General features: G+C 41.7%; 1 protein-coding gene across 7 annotated transcripts in view; it reads left to right on the top strand.

Moving 5' to 3' along the window:
* Positions 1 to 22177, top strand: part of ERCC6L2 (ERCC excision repair 6 like 2) — a 142326-nt gene that overhangs the window by 59828 nt on the left and 60321 nt on the right. For 6 of the 7 annotated variants that reach the window (XR_005600313.1, XM_039544200.1, XM_039544203.1 and 3 more), the window contains 4 exons: positions 3745 to 3897; positions 5479 to 5559; positions 8036 to 9266; positions 10845 to 10999. Coding sequence is in view for 6 of the 7 variants with exons in the window: in XM_039544200.1 (XP_039400134.1) it covers positions 3745 to 3897; positions 5479 to 5559; positions 8036 to 9266; positions 10845 to 10999 (1620 nt within the window). In the remaining variant the exon portion in view is untranslated. Of the gene's footprint in view, positions 1 to 3744; positions 3904 to 5478; positions 5560 to 8035; positions 9267 to 10844; positions 11000 to 22177 lie in introns of those variants that run through there. The other variant, XM_039544205.1, reaches the window with a different exon arrangement.

Here is a 22177-nt window from a genome sequence, read left to right as displayed (position 1 = left end):
GTTGTGCCTATCATGTGACACTTCTGAATAGAAAGTCTGAGGAATGAAATCACATGTGTGGATTGTGTCCATCCCTAGAACAGCAGCAGAAAGTCACTAGTTGCTCACTTCATTTTTTCCCCAGTGTTTACTTTTACTTAATTGAAAATGTTCTGGTAAATGTACTGTGAATGAACTAGCAGAGTTCTGCTATATACTGGTAATCTAATTTTAAAAAGGAAATCACTGTGTTTTTAAGCGTCAATAATTAATTAGCATTTATTTAAGGACTAACATCTGCTGCTTTTTGTGCTCTTTTCTGGAAAGTCTTACCATGTTTTTTTTCCTCAAATGTACACAACTTTCTGAAAAACTTTTACATTCCTTGTTAATATCAGTATGTGTGTGTGCTACTTTCTTGACTGTTACTTTCACAATGTCACATTGTTTTATTGTGTATAGGGGTTTTCTTCTTACTGGCAATGGTGATCAATCTGAAAAATAAACAGATGGAAAGATCTGGAAGCCAAGACCTTTCAGTGGAGAACACTGTCAAAATAAGTCAATTTTTAGACCTACCAACTTTGACAACCTTTTAAACATCAGTAAACCTATTTTTAAACATTATATATTCCTTTCTCCATTTCAATAATTATCTGGTATCCTAATTAAATGCATGTTTGAGAAACCTTAATTGAAAGCACCATGAAGAAAATTATGTGCTGTTTATGTACAAAATTTTCAGAAGACTTTACAAAGACATTAGTACAATATAAGGCATTCTTTCTACCAGCTTTGTAAAGTTCTCACAAAGCATTACATTTTAATTTTAGCAGGAATGTTTAGGACCAGACTTGTACAGGTCTGTGCATGAATTTGTGTACATACATATGCATGTTACTACTGAATGCAAAAAACTGATGTATTTGGAAGGGACAGGCTGTTTACACAACTCTGACCAATCAGGTACCTATTCACATTGCTGAGCTTATATGTATGCATACAGCTGTATGCATATAACTTTGAACATCTGTCTCTTAACTGTAAGAATGGTCAGTTAAGATGAAAATCTGAGCCTTAGAGTTGAACATTACGTCTCCACTAATTAGGGTGACCAGATGTCCCATTTTTAAAGGGACAATCCTGTTTTTTGGGACTTTTTCTTATATAGGTTCCTATTGCCCCCCACCCCGTCCTGTCCCGTTTTTTTCACAGTTGCTATCTGGTAACCCTACTACTAATGCACCCTTAGAATCAACAGACACGTTGATCTGCAAACACCTGTATATCTGTACGAACAGGTAAACTGGTACCTAACTGTGAATTGCATGTGCAGTTACCTAATTTGTCTGCCCATGTGGAAGTGAGGAACCTACAAATCTTATGTCTGCATTGATAGAAACCTGCTCAAAATTTTGACCTGATTATCCAGAGCTTGCTGAAATTTTTTTGTCTAATTGGCCAAGTATGTTTTACCTAGAATTAGTCTACAGACAAAATCATTGGAAATCCAAGGCTGGTTTTTACATCTAGATTTGAATTGCATTGACAGTTGAGCACCTAATTGGGCACACAATTTCCAGATATTTTCAACAAGTGTTGATAAAGAGTATAAAAACCTATTGTTACCATTAATGAGAACACAGAAACATGACAGCACCTGAACATGTGGCTTTCTCTATGTTCGATTGCATCCTCAAATAGCTCTATAAACTAGGTTGTCTGCTCTGTATTTAGTCAATGTTTTAATATGTGTAAGTAATAGACTGCTTTTCAAAAAATCAATCTGCAATGCTTTGTGTTGTATTGTCTAAAGATGAAATTATTGAAGGATGCATTTGATTTTGAAATTATGTTGGCATTTTTTAGTTTTTATTAGTGGAACAGTGAGGGGGGGGGGAAAACATGTACAACCAATAGTAATTCAGAATCTAGAATTAGAAGACTAGAATCTAAAACAAGTAGAACAAAAATATAAAATTAAGTAAACAATAAAAACTAGTTAATCCGAAATCTGTGGTGCAGCCTTAACTATGAGCATGATTGCTACTATGTTCTTAGAGAAAAATGTACATTGCACCTAGCAAAGTTAGGGGTCAATCCAGCTATAGTTTGCCTTTGTGACTGATGACTATTTCAGAGGGGTACTTCTCCCTTGAAAGCAATTGCATAGTCCTAGAATGACCATTAAGTAGCCCTCAAAGGCTACCAACTTCCTAGGGACAGAGCTACAGAAAAATTGTATAGGTCTAGTAAAAACCATCATTTCTTCCTGCTTTTCGTGCAAAGGATGTCAGTTACATTTGTACTGAACACGTGACATCACTTGAAGCAGAGCTCAACCTGCCTGATTTCAAGAATGGTTAAATTTTATCTGATGCACTATTTACTTAACTGTTTCCAACACAGTGGTGGTTCTTATTAGTCATTTGTACATTTCATTTAATCAGAGTGGATCAGAATTTAAATTTTTCCAGATTATTTGTGATTCTGTCACCATACTCTTTTTCACTCTGGGTGTACTTTAAATTATTGTTCAGTCTTTAAATATTTTTTATAAATTATTTGTAAACAGGCACAATGCAGTGAAGTACTGATACCCAAGAACAGGGGTCTCAAACTCAAATGACCACGAGGGCCACGTTAAGGACTAGTACATTGGCCCGAGGGCCGCATTTACTGACACCTCCCCCCCCCCACACGCCGCCCTCGGCCCTGCCCCCTCTCCACCCCTTCCATGAGGCCCCGCCCATGCCCCATCTCTTCCCACCCATTCCCTGCCCCCATTCCAACCACTTCCCCGAAATCCCCACCCCAACTCCGTCTCCTCCCTGCCCCCAGGGGGTGCAGGAGGGGTGTGGCAGGGGGTCAGGCCAGGGGGTTGCAGTGCAGGAGGGGCGCGGCAGGGGGCTCAGGGCAGTGAGTTGGGGTGCAGGTGGGGTGTGGGGTGCGGCAGGAGGTTCAGGGCAGGGGGTCGGTGCAGGGTGCAGCCGGCGGCTTAGGGATGCAGGTTGGGGTGCAGGAGCAGTGTGGGGTGCAGCAGGGGGCTCAGGGCATGAGGGCAGGGTGCAGGGTATGGCAGGGGATTGGGGTGCAGCGGGGGCTCAGGACAGTGGGTTGGGGTGCAGGAATGGTGTGGCAGGAGGTCAGGCTGCGTCAAGGGGCTCAAGGCAGGGGGTTCGACTGCAGGAAGGGTTCGGGGGGGCGGGCTCCGGCCCGGCGTGCACCGGGGGTAGGGCAGGCTCTCTGTCTGCCTTCCCTGCCCCCGCACCGCTCCAAGAAGCGGCTGGAACATGGGGGAGCAGAGGCACAGGGGTGTGTGTGTGTTGGTGTTGCTTCAGGCACTGCCCCCAGCATCTCCCATTGGCCAGGAATGGGGAACCGCAGCCAATGCGGGGGGGCCACGAGGAGCTCGCGGGCCTCAGAAAATAACCTCATGTGCCACATGCGGCCCATGGGCCACGTGTTTGAGACCCCTGCTCAAGAATAAGTTATCAAGTTTCCAGTGTTAGGCATAGAACAATGAAGTAGGAGGCTTAGAACTTTTTTTTTGTTTTTGTTTTTTGCTTTCCTATTCAGTAAAACTAGTCAGATTAATATTATACCACAGTGGCAACATCTGCCAGGTAAATAAAAACAAAATATCCTTCCTTAGGAATTTCTGCCTCCTTTAACTAAAGCTGCGTATATACTGTGAATGCCAGGAAATTCTGACATATGATTGGAGCAAACATTTCTGAAATCTCTTGCATTATTCTGTTTTAGCAACTTCACTGTGCGGTAGTTGGAAGTGAAAATGCCAAGCGATATTTTGAGGCAGTGCAAGGATCAAAGGAACATCAAGGAGAGCTTTTTGGGATCCATAACCTCTTCAAGCTTCGAACCCAGGGGTCCTGCCTTACAAAAGACATCCTGGAGGTGTGAAGCTTTCCTTCTGATTTTTGGATATTAGCATTACATATTATTTCCTCTTGAAGCATTTTACCATAGATATGAATGTAGTGCCAGGCAAAGCAGTATGGTGAAACTTGAAACAACAAATGCCTACATTATGCTTTAATTTAGGGCTGTTAGTTTCTCACTTTCTGGCACACCAAAATAATTCTTCTAAAATAAACAAAAATATGGAAAATGTGGTCTTACTGAAACTTGCCAAGAGCTCAACGAAATTCATTTCTGTTCCTAATAAAAATACCACAACTGATTTTGTGATACTTCCACATTTATTCATCTGTGTATACAGATTTATTTTATTTATCAGATAAAGTATTTGTCCTTCAAATCAAATTTAAAATACTTTTTTACTATGAAGGAAGTGTCCTTCTGTATAATGGCTATTATACATGGATAGACATGTTTCATATCACAGAATTGTTGCATTTATGTGTCATATGCATACATTATTTAAAAATACAGCCTTGAAAAGGTTGAGTGGATCATTCCATTCTTAAATCTCTGTTTTGGTTGTTCTCAAACACTGTATTGAGCCAGATTCAGAGGGTGGTGTTGAGTGAGGTAAAGTATGCATAACATGCATGTCTTTATGTCCACAGTATGTATGTTTTACCAAATAAGATTCCCTGAAACTATTTTTCTTTTTCATATCCGACACCTCCACCCTTATATATCACTCCTCAATCTGGTGGAGGAGGTTAGGAGCTAAGCTGGTATAAGTCATGCTATGGACTAAAAAGTTAGTGTAGCAAATAAACAAAATCTTTAATATGAAGATGCAAGACTATGTAAGGTAATGTAAGCCACTGTGCACTTTCACACAACTTGTTATACCTGCTTTGGCTTCTTAATGAGTAAGATACCCTGATTTAAAATTCTTTACCCTTACGTGTGGATAAAGGAGTCTAATTTTATAATATCGGATGCATTGCCTCTGAAGTTGGCCCATTGTGTTAAGAATTCTTTTAAACTGCGGAAGCCAGGACCCCATCACAAGCATTCTTAGTAATTTAACTTTGAAGATAAAGCTTCTTAGGCACAGTCTCTGCCAGAGGTGGATGTTTCTAGAAAGTTTATAAACAAAATCTGCCTAGCCATATTTTGGGAAAGATACCTGTTTTGCACTTTGGGATACTTCAACTCAAATCTGTTTTGCTAGGAGAAAAACAATTCTGTCTTGGTATGTGCTTTAAATAGTCTTTAGTGATGAAAATACTATGTGTCTGAAAAAAAATGTTTTAAAAATAGTAAAATTTTGGATGTGTGTAGAATCCGCTCAACATGTATAATATGTCAGTTTTCTTACTCATTAGAGGCCTGATCTAACTGCCATTGAGTCTTTCCATCAACTAAAGTGTGGCAATTTGTTTGGGCCTTAAGTGTGAGAGGCCATTTTACTCTTGAAACGTGCACTTCCAGATAAAGACAGAAAAATTTAAGCTTTGCCCTGTCTGCCCATCTTACCTTGAAGACCACACATGCTGCCTTATTGTGTTGGTAATTTTTATTATAAAGCTTGCCTTGCTTGCATCTTTTCTCTTTTAGAGGGAGGGTCAAGTGGAAGCAGGAGTCAAGACAGCCACTACATGGCTAAAGGAGGAGCCACCATCATGCAGATTAGAAATGGTGAGTTGTCTTTGTGCATGTCTACAACATGGAATGTGGGTGCTCTTTTTTTCCTCTCGTTCCAGCTAGTGTGTTGAGCAAACATCTTTGACGATAACTAGACACTATATTTTTAAAAGATACAGTATGTAAGGGATATTATCAGAAAGAGAGAACATTGCTGTAACATGATGGTCTTTTGCTGCCTTTGGTTAGAATCTGCAACAAGATAATGAATATCAGGCAAACTTCTGTTAATATGTTTAGTCTGTGGTAATGTCCCATCATAAATACCATCATACTGCTGTGCGTGTATATATTTTGTTAATGGATACTGTTGATGTAGAGGGACAGTTGCTCACTGAGCTATTGTTGAATTGCTGTATTTTGAATGGCTTATTTGGCAAATGATTTGTTGGACCAGAACCTCAATTGATGCAAGTCGGCCTAGCCCCAGTGACTTTAGTGTTTGTCCACACCAGCTGAGGAGCTGCCTCCTACTGTACTTTGGACAGAGAATTTGAAGTAAAATTCACTCCTTTGCACAAAGCCCAAATAATTGGTCCTTGGGTGTGCGTGCGTGTGTGTGTCAGAGACTGGGTTGTGCAGTGTGATTAGGCTGGGTGCCAGCCCTCGTAATTAGAACTGAAGTCAGGACCGGGTTACCTGGAAAGAGGCATGGCTGGGGCCAAGGCAGGAACAGATCTGGAACAAGCTGGCACAGAAGCTATCACGGTTGTGAGCAAATGCTTTGAGCAGCCCCTGAATGCTGCTGCTGGGCTTAAGAGCCAGTCTGCTGACTTTTCCAACACTTGGGTGGTTTGGCCAATCAGAGGCATAACTATTAACAATAGTCAGTATGCTGTAGCCTAGTAACTGATACAGTGGTCAGATCCCCTGTGCAAGGGGTTTGGGCCGCTTGATCCATATAATTGCAGATCCAGTAACCCCTCCAACAGTCCATCTTAATAACTTGTTCCTTACTGGCTTTTGGAGAACTGGTTTGGAACCCGCATTTTGCAACATGTAGGAGTGCATTAGTTCAGCTGCGTTGTCTTTTGGCCAGCACCGCTTCCTGTGAAGAGTTTACAGGCCTTCTGCACTTGGGTGAATTTTGCTCTTTATAAATAAGAGAACTTCCTTTTATCTGAATAGTTTTTTCAACTTTGCCAATAAAAGTGCACATACATATTACTGTGGTGTTAGTTATAATGGAGTCCATTTTGGAGTTATACTGGATTTTAAATTGCAATAAAATAAACTGTGTCTGTCTGTATCATAATTTTAATCTTTGAATTCATGAATTTTGTATCTATTTGGCTATGAAGGATTATTTTTGTTTTATATTTGTGGTGCGCAGTTAGGGAGTGGGGTAGAGGGATTAAATATAGCTATAAATTAGGCAAAAAATACATATAAACTTACTGTGTGTTTATGCCTCACTGAGTTGACTTGTACTGTAAATTGGCCACAATCTCTTAAGCCGGGTCTTCATAGGAAAATGTTGTCTTGTTGGTTGGGGTTTTTTGTGTAACCAGAGAGATGAATTTACAGTGATATTGTATATACCAGTATAACCTCCGTGTGGATTCTCTTATTCTGATGGTTGAGTGGCCTTTTGCAGTTTAGTTTGTCATTTGGGAAGGGGGTTTAAGCTAAATGAAAAAAGCTACTTTTATACCAGAATAAGCATGTCGAGACACTGAGTTATACCAGCATAACTATATTGGTGTAGCTAGTAAAACTTTCCTATGCAGATAAGGCCGTAATAATTTACCCTTCTGTAGTTACCTGCCACGTATATTTTGAAATATTTATATACTTAGTGTACATAGTTTTGTTCCTGTTTTCTGAACTACTTTAGTTTTGTACTTGGCTAGATGATGTGTGCTTGGCAACAATAGTCCTTAAGTGATTCTAGAGTAGACGGTTATGTGCACACAGCTCTTTAAAGCATTATAAATGGGAGCATTGGCCCCCAAATCCTAAAAGGTTGGCCACCCTATTATGTGTTTTCCTTATAAATGATCTGATTAGGTAGTGTTTTGGTTTGGACTGTTGAGTTGCTTTTTCAACTTAAACAACTTGAAAGTTGCACCAAAATGAGTTCAAACTGTAAATCTAACAGTATGTTTACTGGACAAATGCAGGGTGTTCCCAAACAAGCAAACAATAGATAGTATTGTTATTGTCCCAAACATTTAACACAGTTTACTAATATTGCTGGGGGGCGGGGGGGATTGTCATAGTACACATGCTATTATTTGGTTAAATATTGTATTGCATACCAAAGCTTCCTATCTGTGTATTGAATATATACTTATTTTTATATTGTTTGGGTTTTATAATTTAGTAAAAATCCATTTTCTATATTAGAGAGTCAAAGTTAGACATTGTTGTTCCAAATGTGTATATGTTTTAAATAGCTTTTTTGTTTTGTTGTAATGTTAACTTCTGTGACAGTGATTTTCAGTATCTTTTTTTTTTTTTTTTTAAGCATTCAGAGCCAGGTTGTGAAGAAGATAAAGCTCCCCTCAAATCTAGAGAACAACTGGAGAAAGAGGAATTTGATTTTTATAGTGACTTTAGTGATGATGATGAACTTGTGGGAAGCTCAAGAACAAAAAAAAGCAGATTTTGCAATGCAAATGACATGCTAATTTCAAAGAAACAGCTTACCTTAATGCAGTGTGGTTTTCCTAAACTGTTAGAGAGAGAAACTAAAGCTACTGAGGTCATTGATAGTAATGCTGTATCTGATCAAGAAAGCACAGATGCCTTGTCTGTGGGCCAAAGATCAAATGTAGATGTCAAGTGCATTGGTCTTCAGAAAAGTAGAAGCCATAATAGTATTTTGAGACATCGGAGAACCACTGAGTCACCAAATAGAACTGAAAAACAAGATATGCATTGTGTGATTGTAGCCCCAGATTGGCCTGTTTCATCTGACTCTGGGATAAAAAAGGACATTGAAAATAAAAATAAAGATCAGTGCATTTCAAAGGAAATTGGTGTAGTCATGGAGACTGAAGGCAGCTCAGAAGAGAGTGATGATATCATCTTTCCTTCCCAAGTTCCAGCTCACCAAGAAACTGCTCCTGCTAAAAATGTTAAAAGATATGAGGCTGTATCAGAAAAATTGGAAGAGTCAGATACAGAAATGACCACTAAATGTACACCTAAGGGAGACGCTTTGACCTGTAAACAATCTCTGTTCTGTAATAGTGGGTCAATCTTCACCAAAACAAAGTCTTGGAAAAATGCCCAAAAACCCACAACATATGTGAAAGGCACTAGTGATATAAGTGATGAGTCTGATGATCTTGAAATACCGCTGTGGTCCAAATCAAGAAACCAGAAAGCCTTCACTGCTCTTAGGTTGAAACAAAAATGTGACCGAAATAAGGAGTTCTGTAACTCTTCCAAAACTGTGCTGCAGGCGAACAAGCCAAACAATGGAGAAAAGGAAACGGATTCACAGAATATAGGTGAATTTTCATCCTCTGAAGATGATTCACCAGTCAAGAAAATTCACTTAAGTAAGCAAAGCCATAAGCACAAAAAACAGAGTCGCAGAATTCAGTTTGACCCCAAATCACCCTGCCGTGTTAGAGGTGCCTCAGTTATAGTGTCGACACCCAGTCACTCTCATGTGCACAAGACCTCTATAAGTAAGAGAGCATGTGTCAATCAAGAAGAAAATGTGGGATCACTGGACAATTTTTTAGGTAATTGTAAAACTAATTGAGTTTTTGTTCAGTAATTTAGTGGTACAAATTTAATATGGAGAAGTTTTTTGTGGGTATATTAAAGGTGTCACTATGTGCTTGTTTATATCTGATTTATTAAGAGTTCTTTAATATTGTCCTTCCCTGTTTATAGGCCTCTTGTTGATTTTACTGATTATTTTTATCCTTGTCTCTTCTGATTTGGTGGGCCACTCTGCAATACAGTGGATGCTGCTTAATAGCAAAATTTGCTGGGAACCAATCCCATGCCATTGACATTAATGTTAATGGGATTCAGATTGTTAATGGGATTGGCAACGGCATGATGCTTTGAGTTTTTTTGGAATAAAGACCCCAGCCATAGGCAGGCAGGTTTGTACGGTTGCATCCTGGGAAGAAAATGCAGGGAAATGCCTTCCTTTGCTGCAGCCTTGCAGACTGCTTGCACCTGCAGCCCTGCCCAATGGGGGACCTCTACTGGAGTCCTGGCACTGCATGCTGGGAGGGGAGGCTGTGGGTGGGGCAGCACTGTGGAGTTGGGGGCTGCAGCCTCCATGCCAAGGCTTTCCACAGGGAGTGGGGGGTGCTGAGATCCTGCAGAGCAGCAAGGTACTTCTCACCACTGCTTTCCTCCCATACCAGCCCACAAGGGGAGGTACTCTGTAGCTCTGCAAGCTCCCAGCACCCCTGTTCTCCTGACACTGTCCTACCCGCAACTTCCCCTCCCCTCGGAAAGCCCCAGCATCCAAGCTGCAGCCACTGTCTCCATTGCTGCCCATCCCTGTGCACATTTGGCGGGGGTACAGCTAGAGAAAGCTCATCCCAGCACTTCCTTCTCTGGCTGCAGCCCCACAAACTTGCCTTTCTGCTTATTGGCAACTGCCAGATAATGGCAAAATCCAGGGGTTGCTAATAAGCAGAATCTACTGTATGTATATATTTCTGTGTTGCTAAACATTTGCAATCACTACAAAAAGGTGCATTAATGTCTGATACAACTACATTTTCTGATTTGGGAATGAATAAATCAGTTCTCACCATGTTAACTTTTTCCTGTTATCAGTAACTGGGAATATTATCACAGAATATTATTTGAAATATGTACTGTGGTATTGGTAGTATGTATAATATGGAGGAGTTGGGGCAACTAATCCTTAACTTTGAGCATTCATCTTTTTAAAACTTTGGGTGCCTTGGAGCAAAATTTGTCGTTTCTCGGTATGCAAAAGGAAATTTACTAAAATGGTTGCAGCATTTAAATGGATTTTAGCACAACGGAAGGATCTAAGGACAAAGCCCTAGATTTTTGAAGGTATTTAGGCTCCTAAATCCCTTTTGAAAATGAGACTTAAGCTCCTAAAGCGGTTAGCCATTGCAACGCTGAGTGCAGCAATGCCTAAATACCTTTAAAAATCTGAGCCTAAGTTACAGCCTAACAAAATTTAGGATTTCCATGTTAACTTTATTTTAACTTTTCTTTTAAAATTGCAATACATATCTATAATAGAGCTGATATATCCATGCAGTATTTTGGAATGGCCAAAAGCGTTTGATTATACCTTTCTTCTCATGTATTAGGTGGTGTTCAAGAAGTGGCTTATATTCATTCAAACCAGAATGTGGTTGGATCAAGCAAGGCTGAGAATCAGATGAGTAACTGGGCAGTGAGAGATGTGTTTGAGTTGAAGCAGTTTTCCCAGCTCCCTGCTAATATAGCAGTCTACTGTGCCAAGGTAAAGAGGAGGATTTGAGAAATGTTGTTTTGTTCTATTTTTATCCTCCTCATTCTCTTTCTTCAAACTTGGTTTTCTGTTAATGGCCACCATGAATGATCAAAGCCACTGATGGTGGGAGGAGGAGGAGTTTCAAGTGGAGGCCTAATAAAATCACATACTGTGGCTATTTCTGTATTGGTCAGCCTTGAAAGTGTTGGGAACTGAGTTGAACAGCACCCTCTGCTGGATTCTCTAAGACTGTCTCAGAAGTAATATGCTTATCTGTTTTAGAACAGAGATTGGGTACCTGAAATCTAATCCTGTGCCACATTTTCTCTGGTAATAGGACTTGATTTGGTGCCTGGAATCTTCAGTTTGTCATTGGTCTAATTAATAAAGTAGCAGGTTACCAGAAGAGAAGGTTAACCTTCATGATATCCTTCACTAGGGCTGAAAAGTGTTTGACTTTGTAAGTGATTCTAACTAAAATATAAGTTTTCAGAAAGAGCTTATTATGTCAAAATGTCTACTGTGATTAATTCAACTTTATGGGTTAGTGTAGTCTTCATTAATGTAAGTTTGAAGTTGAAAATTGAACGCAAGCTTATTGGGAGCATTTCTAACATCTGCTTAATTTGTAGCGATGACTATGTTTTTATGCTTTACAGCCATTATGTTCATGTTAAATTACATTTGGAATAGAGGTAGGCCTGAGCCTAAACTCGGATAAAGCTTCAAGTTTATATTTCAAACCTATTCTTTATTGGTTTTAATCTGCATTCCTAAATGCTAGGGGCATTCTGATTTGGATCCAGATTTCAGACACTTAACCTGGATGTGAACATTCCCACTTTTTGGTTGGGGGGTTCATGTTTAATTTGGATTTAGATGGACACCATCAATTTATCTATTTGTAAATATTAATCTGACCATTCCCCAGTCATTTTATTCCATACTACAAATATCTGTAATTCCCCTAGACTGATCCCCAGGATGAACCACAAATGTTTATAGCCTAGAGCAAATGCTTGGGTCTACATTCAGTTTAGTCTTCACAGATGTGTTTAACTACCATTAATAGACTAACAATCATTTAACTCAAGGCAAAAATTCTAGTCTGGATCAACCTATATTAGGTAATTCCTGTGCATTTCCTCATTAAGAGGTGTGCTTCCAGTACTACTGATGAACGGTAATTAATTGTTCTATTAACAAGGGGTGTTGCAGCAATATTATGCTGGGAAGATCCAACTAAGCCAATCAGCAATAAGTGAGATCTTTTCTGTAGTAAAAGTATTTACATTGGAATCTCTCCCCTAAATAGACCATCAGGTAAAAATACTCAAGAATACCACAGAAAGACCCCAGCCCCTAATAGCCAGGATTGACAACATGACTAGAATGCAGAATAAATGAAAGAAAAAATTGAGGAGAGTACTGGGGCTTAATGACTTTAATGCCAGCTGTATCTCTGATATTAGGCTACGGGCGTTTAGAGGCTTTCCTGTTGTTCATATGATTTGTTTCTCATTACATCCAAGTTCAGAATTTTTATGCCCACAGGTGTTACAAATTAATTTCTCTCTGATTAGCATGTCAATCGATACGTTTCTAGGGTATCTGGTTTCTTAAACCAGAAGCAACAGTAACATCAATTAACTTGGAGATCTAAATAGGAAGGAAAACATCAATAATGGTGGGAAAAACTGCCAGTTAACTTCATTTCCTATTTTTACTCTGCCGTAAAGGCATTAATTTAGCAGTAATTGCTAGATGGATGTCTCCTAAAATGTAGAGCTCTGAGTTTCACATGCTCTTCTTAAAGCCTCATAGAAAACTTTGAAAAATGATCTACTTTTAGAAACAACTCTGCTGCTACTTTTTCTGTTTTCTCCTTTCCTTGTTTCTTTATTTTTATTTCAAGGACTTTGTATGAAAAACAAATTATGGTTGCTCTGGTGTTCATCTGCTGTTGCTATTTATTTTTCACTTATTCAGTCAGTTTAGGACATTGTAATATTACAGTTAGGTGCCGTGACAAATACTGCAAAGAAAATTGTGAGGAATCAAATAAGGAATAGTCAAGAAAAGAAACATGCAGATTACTCTAGTGTTGTATCTGAAGTTGTCCATATAGAAACTCAACTTAGGAGGTTCTTTTTCATGTCCAACCAGGTTGTCTTTTGATTGGCCATATTAACAAACAGTAGAATTTGATACTCGGTCAATAGAAAATGTTACCCCTTGCATCTTCAAAAAGATAACTTTATGTTAAAAACCACTTCCACAAATCTCAACAGCTTGTTATGCTGTGTACTTCCCAAAACTTCAGTGTTCCATGCCCCTGAGCAAAGTGCTTTAAAATATAGAGATCACTAAGGTTTATGGAAAGGCTTTGGCTTTGCTCCCTTCCTCCCTCCCCAGTAGTGGATACAAAAATGTTCCCAGCTCTCTGATAGGACAATGATGTAAGGCATAGATGGGAAAATCTCGCCAGGCTTCAGGATTCTAACCACTTGATCCACAGTCTCCTGGGTTCAAAGGTCATCTAGCAAAAGAAAAATCCACAGCTGCCCCTTGCGCCAATGTTCATATCTTCGCAAAATAAACTGTCATTTATTTAACAATAGATGCAATTTAAGGTTGGAGGGTTTCCCTGTCCATAGAACCAGCCTGAGTGAAGAAGGTTCCTCTTGAAGTAAATAGTCCTTGTTAATTTTTCCACACCTTACTGTGCTTTGCCCATTCTCAACTAATTTAATGAGATCCAGAGGGCCCATCATCTTCAGCATTTGTTTACATAAAAATGATTCATACTTCTGTTGTCAATGCACAAACAACCACAAACTTGCTTAAACTACTGACATTATTACAAGAGGAATTTACCTCCATTAACAATGTGTCGCCATACATTACAAAGAAAACCTATGTTCGTATTCTCTGCCAAGGGGTGAAATCAGATGGAAAGGAAGTATATTCAAATGGCAAAAGTTTCTGAAGGGGGAAAAATATTCAGTGCAAATGAAGCAGTAGATTGAATGGTGTGGTCTTTTGTAGCCATCATTTTAGTAAAGATGAAGAACCCAAGTCAGACCGTCATTAACCCTCACTGATTTCAGCCTTACTAAAGACAAGGACCAAAAGTCATGACAGCTATGCAAATAACGAAACCAAGCTTTTACACATTCCTCCTGGAGTGAGGTAAATAGTAGGGAGAAAATATAGGTGTTCACATATTTCTTCAAAGCTGTCATGCCCACTAAATATTTGCACAGTTTGCATTTCCATTCCTCTTATGTGCAGGGTGACTAAAGACTGTAGCAACCTGGCTGATTTTCAGTGGTGGGTGTTCATGATTTATTTCCCTTAATATTCTTTTGCTTTTTTGGATAACTTGCACTCACAGAGCCAAGATGAAATATCCTCTTCTGCTGTTTCCAGTTTATTCTGAACTGAATGTCTGGATTCCATAATTAATTCCCTAATTAATTTCTGTGTTAATTGGCAAAAACAGTCTACATGAAAATTCAAAAGTACAGGGGTTTGGGATGGTCTTTCTTTAGCTCTTTTAAAGCTGATTTTTTTTTATAATTTTTTCTGAAGGGATTTTTTTTAAAGTGGGGGGGAGAATTTGAAGAAGAGGGAAAATGTACTTCACAAAACAATTATAAAAACAGGGACAGGGTACACTTAAGTATTTTGAAAAACTGATAATATCCTACATTAGAGCTAATTTGCTCTCAATAAATGGAAATGCTTTAGTCACAAAACTTGTACTGTACCTGTGGGTTATATGGAGCCTTCGGGTTGTGTGTATTTTTTTTTTCCAGTCAACTGCATGTTTTCAACTTAAGTTTACTTAAAGTTTTACTGAAAAGAAATGTACAAAGACAGCCATTCAATTGAGGATTAATTACTATGGCAACTGAAATGTGGTGACTGAAAAGGGGGAGGATGTATTCTCCCCTCAGCTTCCTGCCAGCTGTCATATTCAACCTCTGCGGCATGAATCCTGGCCAAAATATAGAGTGTGACCAGCCCTAAGAAACTATATCTGTATTTTTATAAATTGGTACAAGTATCACACTATAAAAGAAGACTTAATCCCCTGAATTGGATGACAGACACTTGGCACTCTTGCCAGTGTTTGACAGAGAAATAACTGGATGCTTTGTAGTAAAACCTGGATTAATGGTAAACCCCTCTTTATGTTATTGCAGTGTGGTGTAAATGAGAGAACTAAGCATGCTGTCAGTCTAGAAAAAAATGTGCCCTTTGTATACCCAATGCAGGTTTACGTGCTGCTCAGAATACTGTAAATACAAAAGCTATGTTATTAAGAACTCCTCTTTATCGTATTTGTATTATATTGGCATTTTTTAGATTGCTTAAACAAAGGATTTCCATCAGCTATAGTAGATTTGATTGCAGTGTGTTTATACAGCTTTTTCGTCCAGCCAGGAAAGATAGGTTGTTTACAGTGAGTAGACTTTGGGGAGATAACATTCCATTATCCTGCTCTTTCAGGATAGAGAAGGCTATTCTGCTTTAAAATAATTGTTCCCAAATGATTGGCCTGTAATGTTGTTTCATTAAGGTTACTATTTCAGCATATTATGGAATTAACCCTTTCAGTGTAATTTTTAATGTACTATGCACAAAATTTTATAAAGCTTATAGCTGTTGGTCAGATGTTGTTCTGAGCTATCTGCAATAATCAGGAGATGGAGTTGTTTTGAGGTCTTCTGTTTTCTAATAGAATAAGCAGTTACCAACTGGTCTTGAGTTGTGAGACAAGCTAGTGGTTCTTTCCCCTTTTCAGCAACAATAATGATGATGATTGATTTGTGGTTAGGTTTCCTGATGCACTAAGGCGATATGTCACTTGGATAAATTAATCCCGTTAACCAGCTAAAAACGGAAAAGAAATTGCTGCTGCCCCTGGAAATATCTTCTCTCCATCTGACTGGAGAAGAGGCAGTGAGAAGTAGAAGATTGTGCAGAGCAGAGAGACATCTGTCCGTGGTTGACCTGGTAGCCTATTATCAGCACTTTCCCGTTCCAAGCTTGAGATCACAATTTCAGGAATGGTGTCTCAGTCTGTGGCTGATCTGAAGTTGAGCATGTCAGAAAGGCAGAGTGTTGAGTGTTGCATGGAAGGGGAGGAAATAGAAAAGCTGTGCTCTGAGGACTTCTGCCTCATCTGGACTAGTTTGGGCTGTTTCCTGTCCTGACTAAAGAATGTTTCATCTCTGTAGTTGATGGGAGCATTCTTGTTGGACAGTTACAGGTAAGTCTAATTGAGGAGTAGTGATTCTTTTTTTAACAGATGAAAATACAAAGTAGTTGAATGCTGGCCCCTGTATAAACTGGTCTGGTGAAAATGGAGCGCATGGCTGAATACAGACTGATACCATGATGTCTGCCTTGGATGTTGGCAGAATCTGTTGATATCTTGACTGTAGCCATATAAAAAGGAACTGGGGCTAATATTGTAAATGGAATCAAACCCAGTCCCTTCACAGAGAGCCACTTGCTTTCATTGGTTTTTACCAGAGGTGTTCCCAAAGAGTTAAATATGAACGTTTCAGAGGACTTCAGTTAACAACCAAAATTTCTGCATCACTCACTATCTTCCCAATCAGTTAGAAGGCTTCAAAGGTGACTGTTTATCACCAGTGTGCCCCACTGGTCCCTGCAGCAACCAGAGGCTGGCTCAAGTTCCAGCACAAGTTAGAGTAGCCTCAGCGATGTTGTAATATGCACCATTTGATAATTGCTCCCAAGGTGCTGTTACACTTGCTGGGTGATCACTTGAGCAACAAAGCATTCCAGCCCCATCCACACCCTCAACCATTTTCCTGAAATGTCTTCTACAGTGTGGGGCAAGTGGTGGGGACGTAAAGCTGGCTATACTAGCCCTTTGACATCTAAAGAATCCTTATCGGCTCAGTAAGGGCAGCTTTCTGACTGCTTTGCACCCCAGAAGGGCTGAAATAATGCCAGGGTCAGGTCCTTACTGTTGTTGTTTTATTATTATTATTATTATTTATCATTAAATCTTTAAGGAAGTCATGGAAGTAATTTAGTCCCCCAGTTCATTGTAATTTAGAGTTCTGTTGGTTTCTTCATTGTGTGCAGAATATACTTCTATTAAAAGAATTCCAATGATTGAACTGTATGGTGTTATGAAATATTAATTATATGGGGACAGACTCAGAACCCCTTGCTCACATTAGTGAGCAAGTGCTCTAATTGACTTCAAAAAGTGTACCACAGAATTAGGACTGATAATGGATGTGAAATTGCAGGGAGCTGATTTCCTTTTGGAAGAAGTTAAGTTGAGGAATTGAATATTGGGGTTTGTAATTACATTAAGAACCTTCCTAATATTCTCTATTACAAGTACAACAGATCAAAACAATTTTAGCAGCTTTATTTTTACATGTAATTTTAGTCTCCCTTAAAGGCAATGTTAACTTCAGGAGCCATTTTAAAACATAATCCTTACAGTTTGTATCTTAAATATTGTGGTGACAGACACCTTAGATTAGATAGACACTAACACTTGTAATTATCTTCATTATTTGAGCTATAGATAAAAGAACAATTCTGCTTTCAGACTAGCAGATGTGAGGCAAGTGTATTATGGTATAACAGTAGCTGTCCCATGGTTAGCTATTTTGTGGTCTTGCATGTATGGGTATCATGTTGAAGAGGGACTAGATAATGTATATGATCCCTAAGGAAGAGTGATGCTGACTACGTTACTCTTTGAGCAGCTTCTTGCTTGCAGAGTAGTGGAGAGAGAGAGAGAGAGCCTTGCTCCATGCTTATCTGTCTGGAAGTGGATGGTAGAAGAAACCAAAAATGAAGTGAACAAGAGCAATCTCAAGTTGCAGATTTTATATGCTCTAGCAAATACAGAAAACATACCCAGATACAATGAAAACTGGATGAGAAAGTTTCTAAAAAAGTATAATGAAAGATGGCAACAGCTCATATGTAATGTGAGAAAATCCATTGGAAAGAAAAGCAGAGGAAGTTTTTAAGGAGAGAAGGGGGGAAAAAAGGAAGTAAACAGACTATTTGGGACTGTGAATGAGCCCCAATGGGAAATTCAGTCGTCCAAAGTCTGTGGACCTTCAGGACATGGTGCAGACTCCATCTGTTCTCTCAGCTTTTGAAGGGATTGAGGCATGAGGCAGAATGGGTATTTGCTTGTTGTTTTATTGTGAGTAGATGTTAAGGAGACAGTCCGACTGGATTTCTCTACTATATTTCATAATTTGTATGACTGATGGCAGGACATCTAGAAATTTGAATAGTTAGTTTTGTTTGTTTTTAGAAATGAAAATAATTAGATAATGAAACTGTACAAGGAAAGGCATCCCTTTGATTATCAGCAGGTAAGTATGCCCAGTGGTCTGTGATGGGATGTTAGATGGGATGGGATCTGAGTTACTACAGAGAATTCTTTCCTGGGTGCTGGCTGGTGAGTCTTGCCCACATGCTCAGGGTTTAACTGATCGTCATATTTGGGGTCGAGAAGGAATTTTCCTCCAGGGCAGATTGGCAGAGGTCCTGGAGGTTTTTCGCCTTCCTCTGCAGCATGGGGCATGGGTCACTTGCTGGAGGATTCTCTGCAGCTTAAGGTCTTCAAACCACAATTTGAGGACTTCAATAACTCAGACATAGGTTAGGGGTTTGTTATAGAAGTGGATGGGTGAGATTGTGTGGCCTGCATTGTGCAGGAGGTCAGACTAGATGATCATAATGGTCCCTTCTGACCTTAAAGTCTATGAGTCTATCCTACATATCTGGCGGTGATTTCATGTATCCTTGAAGGGAGAAGCTAGTTAACACTGCTAGGGCCATGATGGGGGGGAAAGATGCACAGGGGAAATGATGGCTGGAAGCCTGTATGTTGCAAGAAAACTGCTGCAGGGTGATAATTTGGGTGGGTGAGCAGGCAATAAGTTAGAGAGAGAGAGTCCCAGACAGTATATTTATGCTGAAATACTTTAACATGTGAAGTCCCACAGGTTTTTGAAGGAAATTCATTGTCATTGAAGCAGCCTGGAGAAATGAGGAATTGCCACAGGGTTCGGAACTATCTAGAAAAAATTCCCATTGCACAATCACCCATGTAGCTGAATGCGAGACATGCTCATGCAGAGTACCATCCCTGATGCCCCCATTTATAGTCTGTTCTGACTCCAGCACTAGCAAAAATCCATAGCAGCAATTCGTTTTGCAGCCAGATTGACTCAGTCATAGGTGAGGAGGGAGCTGAATGGGCCCCTACACTTATTTGCCTGAGGTTCCATAACATGTAGGGCCAGCCCTGCTTGGTATACAGTAGCATGCCCCTTGCAGGAAGCAAGTATATGAAAGTTGTATACCTTCAAAAGTGGACATGGATATGATCACAGAAAATAATTGTATTTACTATAGGCCTGTTATACATTTTGAAAGATCCCTCTCACTTTGGAGTGAGGGTATTTAGATTATCACACATTACTAAAAGATGTCTGAGTTTCATTGAGAATTGAAGATAGAATGTCAAGCTGGAAGCAATGACTGTCAAGTCACCCCCTTTGTATCTTGGACATGCCCCAGTTTCACTCATTCTTACCTTCAGTTCTGAAAGTACATGTGAACGTAAGGATTGAGTGAGGGCTGTGGGACTTGAAATATGCAGATGCTGCCATTTTTACTGGACCTTTTGAGAGTTTTCATAACATACATATACACACACACATCTACTTATATCTTCCTATCACAAAAGACAGTTTTCTCTATTCATTCTTCATTTTCTATGTATGTCTCTTCTTCTCAAACTTATAAGCAGGGGTTTGGTCTTTGGAAAACTGATGTATGTTTTGAATACTCTGTGCATAAGAAGTGGAATATGAAGAGGTCAAAATAACTGCTTTCTCAGGAAGTATTTTTAATCAATGACGTAGTCTAAAGGTTGTAGAGCACTTAACATAATTCTCCCTGACCTTCCCCAGTCTGTCTTTGCTGGTGCAGCACAGGGAAGTCTCTTTACAGCAGGTACTGTTGCACAGTCATGGAAGAGATAGTGAAACAAGATGAAGGTGAGGAGGGAGGAATGACTGAGTTGCCACATGCACCTTTCCCCACATTTAACTGGGGCCTCGCAATGTCATTTAATTGGGCATACAGCAGCTCTCAGTTTGAGATGTCTGTCTAAACTCAGTTTCTTATCCTTAACCCTCACATTTTTCTAGCACATGGCTGATACTGTCCAGTTCTTCTTCGAGTGATTGCTCCTATGCATTCCATGTAGGTGTGCGCGCCGTGCGTGCACGGCTCCTCGGAACATTTTTATCCTAGCAACTCCGGCGGGCCGGCTGGGCGCCCCCTGGAGTGGCGCTGCTATAGCGCTGGATATATACCCCAGCCGGCCCGTCTGCTCCTCAGTTCCTTCTTACCGCCCGTGATGGCCAGTTGGAACAGTGGAGTGCTCCGTTTACCTCCACAACCCTAGTGTTCTCCGTTTGCTAAGTGTATATAGTTGGTTAAGTTGGTTAAGTAGTTTAATTAGATATAGTGTAGTACGGGAATTAGGGGGGTTCGCCCCTCTTCTTCCACAGCCGGTGCGGGCTCATGCCCAAGGCACCGGGGTTCAAGCCCTGTTTGGCTTGCCAGCGGCACATGCCGATCGGGGACCCGCACGACTCCTGCCTGCGCTGCCTCAGGGAGTCCCAGCGGCCAGACAAGTGCCCGATCTGTACGGTGTTTAAGCCACGGACTAGAAAGGAGTGGGACTCTCGGCTGAAGCAGCTCCTTATGGAGTTGGCGCTTCGCCCTGCCGCGCCGACCCCGGCGGCGCCGAAGTCTTCCTCGGCGCGCAGCGCACCAGCGGGTCCGAGCCGGTCCGGTACCGAGACTGTTCGAGCTCCACAGCCGGCACCGGCGTCTCGGCACCGTTCCCTCTCTCCGGCGAGGAAACGGAAGACGGCGCAGACGGCCTCTCAGCCTCCTGCACCGGGACTGCTCACCCAGCCACCGCCGGCACCTCCGGCACCGACTGTGGTGTTGCACAAGCCGTGCACGGTTCCGTCGACTCCGGCACCCCAAGAAAAGCCGTTGAGTCCGGTACCTCCCTGCTCCCCGGTGCCAACCGCGGTCGAGCTACCTCTCTCGTCAACACCCGAGACCTTGTCGACGGCGAGAGAGCTCACTGAGCTCACAGAGGCACCGAGCCTCCGGCCCCCGGCACCACCGGTGCGGGCTGTTCAGTCAGCAGGCAAGCTGGCTATGATGCGGCCCCCGTCCCCTGACAGACGGGATAGACGGCGCTCCGGGTCTCGGTCCCAATCCCGATCCTGGAGACGGTCGCCGTCACGCCGATCCCGGTCCCGGCACCGATCACCATCGCGGTACCGCTCCCCGTCTCGGCGCCAGTCGCAGTCCTGGTACCGCTCAGCATCGCGGTACTGGTTGCACTCCCGGAGACGCTCCCGGTCACCTGACCACCGATACTGCAGGAGGTCCGGCTCCCGGTACCGTTCCCGGCACCGTGACTCTCGAAGCTGCTCCCGCCGCCGTCAGTCGAGATCGCGGTCGAGCTCCCGGCACCGACACAGTTGATGGTCCCGCTCTCGCTCCCGGCACCGATCTCTGGCACCATCCAGGGACAGACTGGCAGCATTGACAGCGCAATCTCTGGGCGCCTCTGCCCCCCATGGCCCTCTCGCCAGCCCTCGGTCGCCTCTCAGGCGGGCAGCGGTGGAGATCTCCGGGCCGACCCCCAAGGCCAGGACCACGGACCACAGCAGTGGGGCTTTTGGGCCCCCTGGGCCTACCACCAGGCTCAAGGGCTCCCCTTCCCCGCGGGCTCCGAATGTAGGATGCCGGAAGCCACGGTTGGCAGGCCTCCCCCACCGCCACCTGTTACGGTGGAGCATGCTGTGGCTGAAGCGGCTTTCCACCCCCTGGAAGATCCACCTCCAGAGGCCGTGGTCCAGGGTCTGTTCTCGTCTTCGTCGCCAGACGAGGCGGTGGCGGGGGCTTCTATGGCAGATCCCCCTCCAATTGACTTGCAGGCCCACCAGGACCTTCTTCGCCGGGTAGCGAAGGCTATTGACCTCCCCGTGGCGGAGGTCGCTGAGGATGATGACCCAGTGACCAATGTGATTGGAGCTGAGGCCCCACTGCGGGTGG

This window comes from Mauremys reevesii, linkage group 6 (assembly GCF_016161935.1).
Source record: "Mauremys reevesii isolate NIE-2019 linkage group 6, ASM1616193v1, whole genome shotgun sequence".
In the NCBI taxonomy this organism is placed as follows: Eukaryota; Metazoa; Chordata; order Testudines; family Geoemydidae; genus Mauremys; species Mauremys reevesii.
This window is presented reverse-complemented; position numbering and strand designations above follow the sequence as displayed.